This window comes from Mesoplodon densirostris, chromosome X, assembly GCF_025265405.1.
Source record: "Mesoplodon densirostris isolate mMesDen1 chromosome X, mMesDen1 primary haplotype, whole genome shotgun sequence".
Lineage (NCBI taxonomy): Eukaryota > Metazoa > Chordata > Mammalia > Artiodactyla > Ziphiidae > Mesoplodon > Mesoplodon densirostris.
Window position 1 is genome coordinate 12,706,606 of NC_082681.1, and position 8,261 is coordinate 12,714,866.

An 8,261-nucleotide genomic window follows, 5' to 3' on the forward strand; every position below is an offset into this window, starting at 1 on the left:
CCTTGGTTCTTAGGGGACTGGAGGAGGAGAAAGGACTCGACTGTGCGTGTATGTGGCGGGGGGATGGAGGCTGGCGCGCCCGCGTTAGGGGGCTGGGGTCTCTACGCGGCAGGAAAGGGGTCGCTCCTCCCTAGGGGGTGTTTTAGGCAAAAGGAGGGGGGATGCCGGGAGGAAAGTGCGCTGTCTTTCCCGATGTGTGGGTAGAAGAGGAATCAAGTGGGGGTGTCTGGATGGAGGACTGGGGGAGGCCTCGGGAATGTGCTGGGGTCGAGGTGCATGAGTGTCGGGAGGTAGGTTTGCGTGCGTGCCCGGTGGGGGGGGGCGAGGCGGGGGCGGGGAATCAGCGCTTGTATGTAAAGGTGCAGCCCGTGTGCGAGGGGCTGGGTGCGCGCGCCGTGTCTGGCCGGGGGCGCGCGCGCGCGCGCCGCTGCCCGCCTGCTCGCCTGCGAGGGCTGCTCTTTGGGTTTGACGGGCAAGCGGGCGCGGAGGAGCTCGAGGTCGAATCACATATAGACCGTTGCGGAAACTGCAGCGCGGATCGCGGCGCGGAGGGCCCTGCGGGAGCTGCCGGGGTCCGGAGGTGGGTGAATTTCCAGCGGGGGCTGCGGGAGCTGCACCGACACGCGCGGCCTCTTCCCCCAGCTCAGCCCGGCAGCGCGCGTGTGTGTGTGAGTGTGTGTGTGTTGTGCGGGCGCGTGCGCGTGGAGGGGGGCAGGTAGCTTATTATTTTTAGTTTGGGTCGTGTTGGTTTGGGGCGAGCGGAGTGGCCAAAGCGGCTGTAGTGGCTACCTCCCGCCTCCCGCGCGCCGGGCTTGCCTGCCCACGGCGCGGTCGCAAGTCCCTGAGGACCAAAAGAATCTGGTGTCCTTAGTTAGCATCGCTGCCCCCCGGGCGGCCGGGGCGACAGGGAAAGTGTCCTGTCTACGGTGATGAGGGCTGTCGGGGACGCTGCGCTGGGCTGGGCTTTGTTTTCTGCGTCCCCCTCGCAGGCAGTCTAGGCGAACGTAGATCTGGGGCTCCAGGCAGTGGCCCGCGAGCTGGTCGGAGACTGCTGGCACCCGGCAAGACAGGGAATACGAGAGAGGCCGGTGGGTAACTCATAAAACCCTGCAAAGCCGGGCAAGCGCTGGCAGCGCGACTTTGCAAGATGCCCGAATGTTGAGCTGATTTCTGGCTTAGTGACAGCAGCATTATGTGGCTGGCCGGCGCTGGGGGAAGGGTAGGGGTGGGCGCGCAAGGGGGAGCCTGGGCCGCCGCTCTCGGCCACGGAGCCGCGGGGTCACTCTGCCTGTGACAAGCGGGCTAGTGACGCCCCAGTGGCCATCACCCTCGTGGCCAGAGCCGGCCACCTCTTCCACCTCAACCACCGGACGCCCGGGTCTACTAGAGGCCGACGGAAACTCCAGCAGCTGCCCCTTGTGGGACTGGAGCGTGCGGAGAAATGTGTGCGCAGCGGGGCCGAAGGCCCCCGCGACATCCCGAGCGGTCCCCGCCTCCGCTGCCCGGCTCACGAGGCTGCCGCTCGGGCCCGGGACCCGGGAGTGGGCTGCGTGTCGGCTCCGGGCACCGAGATGCGGCAAAACATTGCGGTACGCGCCATCGCCGGCGACCCCTCCAGCCGCGTCGCTGCCGGCCCGAGGTAGCGCACAGGGGGCGGCGGGGACCGCGTCTCTCCGCGAAGCCCCCCACGCGCGCCCTAGGCGGGAGGGCGTAGGTTTCCCGTGCTGGCTCCTGGGAAGCCACCTCGGCCCACCCTCCCCGGTCGTCGGCCCCTGCAGGCCGGGTCCCTCCGCGCGGAAGCGGAGCGCCAGGCGCGGCGCTCGGGTGGATGCCGGATTTGTGGCAAGGCCAGGTTTGTGCAGTCCTGGCCGGCCGTGGGAGCCGGGCGTCCTGCGCGGCACAGGCAGCGAGAGACCGAGAGGTGGATAGGGAGATGGGCCGCCCTGGTCACCCCGAGAGATGGCTTTTGGTACTCAACTCATACTTTGTGGGTTTGCTTTTTTCTTTTTGCCTTCCCCCCCTCCCCCGATTTTAAAATGTACATGTTTTAGTGGTACCATGTGAAGATGAGGTTTCCTTCGCTTCATTCATTGCCCCTTTCCCTTTTGGGGGGCTCCCTTCTCATTGCTCTTTTTCTTCCTCTCTCCACTTCTCCTTGGTCTCTTGTCCTTTCAGTCCCTCTTCCCCTCTCTCCTTGGCGGATCGACTCCCCCTCTCCCTTGCTTGATCCTCCAGCTGCCTGCGGCTTCTGTTTCATGGGAGCTGCATTTGGGAACTTCTAGCTCGTCCTTGCGCTTTTTTCGCCCCTTGCTACTTAAAGTAGAAATGACGAGGAGGAACGCAGCTCCTTATGCAATTTCGGATCTGTTGATGCTCCTTGTTCTTGTGTTTTGTACTGAATTCAGGTATTCAGGTGTTTGGTTTGGTTTGGTGGCTTTTGAATTTCTTTGCGCGGGGCAGGGGAGGTGGGGGAGGGCGGGGGTAGTAACACTAAAAGACTCTAATGAACCAGAGTAGCTGTTGAAAACCAGATCTGTAGGAAGGCCAAAGAGCATGTGAAATTTTGATTTGACAATGAAAGTTAGTTTGGATGATGTCATACTTTAAAATTATGATTTCTTTCTGCACTGCCAATCAAGCTATCACTGTGAATTGGGGAAATGCACGTCTATATGACAGCCAAGGAGCATCTCGGCAGGGCCGGCTGTATTCCGAACCAAACTACTCAAAATGTAAATCTTCGTGGGTCGTGGCTAACGAATTGTCTACCTTGAGGCATGTTCGGTTTTACCACTAGCTGATTCCTCGTGGGCAAAATAAACAAAGGAGTTTCTGAGTGACACTTCTCTCCTTGTATCATTCCCCCATTGTGTGTTCCTGAGTAATTTATTTATTTAATTAATGTTTGGTGGTAACCATATTGAAATTGCGGCCAGCTTCCCATTCCAGATGGAAAACACTCACACGGCTAAAACTGCATCAGTAAAATGCACAGTGCTTGCTGTTCCTTTTAATCTTTTCCATGAAGCATCACATATATTTGTATACGCATGCAGTATGGAAGGACTTGGCAGCCACGGGTTAATTTGCTAAGCATGAAACTCCACTAAGTGATTCTGGATTTGGTTGTAGACAGGGACAGGGGGTGGTCATATTGGGAGGGGGGTGTTTGGGAACTGATGATTTTAGGGCAAACATTGGCTGTGCTAAATGTATCTGGCAGTGCAGATAAAGCCACCCGGGGATTGTAGTGTGTGAACTCCTCTTCATCAGCAGTGGCGGTCTCTGGTCCAAGTGAAGGAGATCAGCATCTGAGCCAAGCTCAGTCGGACCTGGGTTCAAAATGGCACACAGAGGAATGGGAGAGGGCCAGGGAAGCAGGAGAGCCAGTTTTTGGGGGTTGGAAGGCTGTCTGGACATCAGCTAGGCAGTGCAGGGCAAGCAGGTTTCTCTCCTGCTTTCGGGGGCCAAAGACAAAAGGCATTTTTCCCCCTGCTTGGGAAATGACTGACAGGAAGCTAGATACCATGTATTTACCTGAAACTCAAATTTGGCCGTCTTCTACTTGGTTATTTTTCTGGAACCTCACAGGGTCATCTGTGTTTTTATTTTTTGTTTTTTTACAGTGTAGAGCAGTGTACAGGAGTGAACTGATTCATGGCAATGTGCTCACCTCTGGCTGAAGCTCAGACAAGTATATTTCTAGGGTTTCTTCCATCTTGATCTTTTGACTGTCCCCTCTACAGCCACCCAGTCCTCCCATCACCATCCTTCATGGAACCCAGGGCCCTAATGTCTTCTCTGCCTGGCTTCCTACCAAGCTGAAGCCTAGAGAGTAGACATTTACAAATTGAAATTCCTTTGTGGTGCTATAGTTGATGTTCTGCGATCAGTCATTTGAGTCGCCAATAGGAAGCTTAAGGTCTGGATTCAAGGGTGAAATTTGGTGGTCCAAGTAAAAAAAACTATTTTCAGATTGTTCAGGTTTAAGCATGATCAGCAATCTTTTTTCCTGTTGTTTGTTGTGTGTTCTGCACATGTAAGATTTGTATAAACTACAGACACGGAAATAAAATGTATGGTACTTTTGGTGGTTCTTGTTTGACTGAGTGAGAATACTTGGAGTTTTGGGTGCCTTAAGAATACAAAGCTAATTATTATAGCCATGTGTTCGCTATGGTATGATTTAAGCACAAATTCTTCTTCAAGTAATGATCATTGAAAAAATGTTTTCTTTTTATTTTTTAGATTATTTCTCTTTATTCAGAAGCATAAAGTTGTTTGCTGATTGCAAGAAGATGTTTCTTTGGCTCTTTCTGATTTTGTCAGCCCTGATTTCTTCAACAAATGCAGATTCTGACATATCGGTGGAAATTTGCAATGTGTGTTCCTGCGTGTCAGTTGAGAATGTGCTATATGTCAACTGTGAGAAGGTTTCAGTCTACAGGCCAAATCAGCTGAAACCCCCTTGGTCCAATTTTTATCACCTCAATTTCCAAAACAATTTTTTAAATATCCTCTACCCAAATACATTCTTGAATTTTTCACATGCAGTATCCCTGCAGCTGGGAAACAATAAACTGCAGAACATTGAGGGAGGAGCCTTCCTTGGGCTCAGTGCATTAAAGCAGTTGCACTTGAACAACAATGAATTAAAGATTCTCCGAGCTGACACTTTCCTTGGCATTGAGAACTTGGAGTATCTCCAGGCTGACTACAATTTAATCAAGTATATTGAACGCGGAGCTTTCAATAAGCTCCACAAACTGAAAGTTCTCATTCTTAATGACAATCTGATTTCCTTCCTTCCTGATAATATTTTCCGATTCGCATCTTTGACCCATCTGGATATACGAGGGAACAGAATCCAGAAGCTCCCCTATATCGGAGTTCTGGAACACATAGGCCGTGTCGTCGAATTACAACTGGAAGATAACCCTTGGAACTGTAGCTGTGATTTGTTGCCTTTAAAAGCTTGGCTGGAGAATATGCCATATAACATTTACATAGGAGAAGCTATCTGTGAAACGCCCAGTGACTTATACGGAAGGCTTTTAAAAGAAACCAACAAACAAGAATTATGCCCCATGGGCACAGGCAGTGATTTTGACGTGCGAATCCTCCCTCCATCTCAGCTGGAAAATGGCTACACCACTCCCAACGGTCACACCACCCAAACGTCCTTACACAGGTTGGTGACCAAACCACCGAAAACGACAAATCCATCCAAGATCTCTGGAATCGTGGCAGGCAAAGCCCTCTCCAACCGCAATCTCAGCCAGATTGTCTCTTACCAAACCAGGGTGCCTCCTCTTACACCTTGCCCAGCACCTTGCTTCTGCAAAACCCATCCTTCAGATCTGGGACTGAGTGTCAACTGCCAAGAGAAAAACATCCAGTCCATGTCTGAACTGATACCGAAACCTTTAAATGCCAAGAAGTTGCACATCAACGGCAATAGCATCAAAGATGTGGACATCTCCGACTTCACCGAGTTCGAAGGACTCGATTTGCTTCATTTAGGCAGCAATCAGATTACCGTGATCAAGGGAGACATATTCCGCAATCTCACGAATTTACGCAGGCTGTATCTCAACGGCAATCAGATCGAAAGACTCTATCCCGAAATATTTTCAGGCCTTCATAACCTGCAGTATCTGTATTTGGAATACAACTTGATTAAGGAAATCTTAGCGGGCACCTTTGACTCGATGCCAAACTTGCAGCTCCTGTACTTAAATAATAATCTCTTAAAGAGCCTGCCCGTGTACATTTTCTCGGGAGCACCCCTTGCTAGACTGAACCTGAGGAACAACAAGTTCATGTACCTGCCTGTCAGTGGGGTCCTGGATCAGCTGCAGTCTCTTACACAGATCGACTTGGAGGGCAACCCATGGGACTGCACTTGTGACTTGGTGGCATTAAAGCTGTGGCTGGAGAAGCTGAAAGACGGGATTGTCATGAAAGAACTGAAGTGTGAGACACCTGTGCAGTTTGCCAACATTGAACTGAAGTCTCTCAAAAATGAAATCTTATGTCCCAAACTCTTAAACAAGCCATCGGCACCCTTCACAAGCCCTGCACCTGCTGTTACATTCACCACCCCGCTGGGGCCCATTCGCAGTCCTCCTGGTGGTCCAGTGCCTCTGTCGATTTTAATCCTCAGCATCTTAGTGGTCCTCATCTTAACTGTGTTTGTTGCTTTTTGCCTTCTTGTTTTCGTGCTGAGACGAAACAAGAAGCCCACGGTGAAGCACGAAGGCCTGGGGAACCCCGAGTGTGGCTCCATGCAGCTGCAGCTGAGAAAACACGACCACAAAACCAACAAAAAAGATGGACTGGTCACAGAAGCTTTCATTCCACAAACCATAGAGCAGATGAGCAAGAGCCACACCTGTGGCTTGAAAGAATCCGAAACCGGGTTTATGTTTTCTGATCCTCCAGGCCAGAAAGTCATGATGAGAAATGTCCCCGACAAGGAGAAAGATGTATTGCATGTGGATACCAGGAAGAGACTGAGCACCATCGATGAGCTGGATGAATTATTCCCGAGCAGGGATTCCAATGTGTTTATTCAGAATTTTCTCGAAAGCAAAAAGGAGTACAATAGCATAGGCGTCAGTGGCTTTGAGATCCGCTATCCTGAAAAACAACAAGACAAAAAAAACAAGAAGTCACTGATAGGCGGCAACCACAGTAAAATAGTTGTGGAGCAAAGGAAGAGCAGCGAGTATTTTGAACTGAAGGCAAAACTCCAGAGTTCCCCCGACTACCTACAGGTCCTTGAGGAGCAGACAGCTTTGAACAAGATCTAGGTCATGCAATCTTACTTCCTACAGAGGACATTTATTTAATGATGAAAGTGCCTTTTGTTGACTTCTAACTTCCAAATACTATATTATCAATAGGCATAGAGGCAGGTGTTTCCAAGGGTGTCTCATTAACTGTAGCTGCAAAGATGTGTCCCGTAGAAGAGAATTCCCTTAATAGATTTTACTACATAAATCCTATACTGTGGAGTCCTGTGGGGATACTGCAAACTCTATTGCCAAAGGGATGCTTTATATACATAATTCACTGAATTTAACCTCAAGAGGCAAATCTGTTTTGTACCCCAATGCAAAACCTTCGTCTCTTTGTGCTCTGTAAAGCAAACTCAAGAAAACTGTACCAGTGTTTGTACCTCAGCTGGGTCCTTCATCTTGCACGTAGATTCAGTTGGTGGAACTGGAATATTCCTTTTGATTTGTGGCATTGTAACAACTCTGTGTAAAGATTCTCTGAAAAGTTAAAAAAAAAAAGCATGCCAAGAGAGAACATTCGATAGTATTTGTAAATCGGTAACCTTTATGGCCTGCATCTTGAAACTGCTGGATTTATAATGTTAAATTGTGCAAATATTTGTTTAAAATATACCATGCATTACATAACTATAAAATAAATTTGAACACTTTAAGCATTACCTGTCTAGACATAAAACCTAAAAGAGAAAAAAAAAATCAACGTGAGTTACCTAGCGTTTGCGGTGATCTAAAGAAATACGTGATGTTTATCAGAATTAAACATGGCTCAAATTCAACTAATATTAGAGTTTGTTCTCAGTTATGTGAAATACCCACAATCCTTAAAGGTTGTCCAAAATTAGCAAAGTGCTTACCGTGTGAGCGCACCCAAAGCTATTTTTGTAACATAATTCATATTTATGAAGTACTTTGTATACTAAATAGGAAAATATGTACTCCTTAATCTGTATTTAATATGCCTGACTTGTTTTCCTGGTCACAGGGAATTTATCAATAAGTAAACATTTAGACAGCAAAAATATACCAAACTGAAACTGAAGCTTATGTGTACAGAAATATTCTGGACATTGTGATCAGGTATCATTTAAAAACAAAACAAAACCAAACAAAAAAACACACAAAAAACAAAAGTACAAAAAAATAGTTCTGTGCTATTCTTGAGAATTTAGCATATTATCTTCAGATTTGTTACCAACTGTGCATTTTAAAATAGGTTCCTTTGTTTTATAGACTGTGTGGGGCAGTTGTCATTTGCCATCGCTTGTCTTGCTTTTCAGGATCCTATGAACTGAATTCAAATAGTTTTCACTACAAATATTTAAAAAATTAATGAGTAAGGTTAATAGTTATATCTTGTATGCATCAGTATCCTGTTCTTTCATCATCTGACTACTATCAGATAATCAAGTAGAACAGTAAACATCATGGTGATCGTGGCTATCAAAGCCACACTGTAAA

General features: G+C 48.4%; 1 protein-coding gene across 1 annotated transcript; it reads left to right on the forward strand.

Annotated features, from left to right (window-relative positions):
- The first annotated feature begins 4,211 nt into the window (after positions 1-4,211).
- On the forward strand, positions 4,212-6,815 carry SLITRK4 (SLIT and NTRK like family member 4). Its single transcript, XM_060087989.1, has one exon. It carries the CDS (start codon positions 4,212-4,214, stop codon positions 6,813-6,815), a length of 2,604 nt encoding a protein of 867 aa, XP_059943972.1.
- The last annotated feature ends 1,446 nt before the right edge of the window (positions 6,816-8,261 follow it).

Excerpts from the sequence above, each read along its gene's own strand:
- SLITRK4 (XM_060087989.1), top strand. The coding sequence starts at position 4,212 with ATGATCATTGAAAAAATGTTTTCTTTTTATTTTTTAGATTATTTCTCT.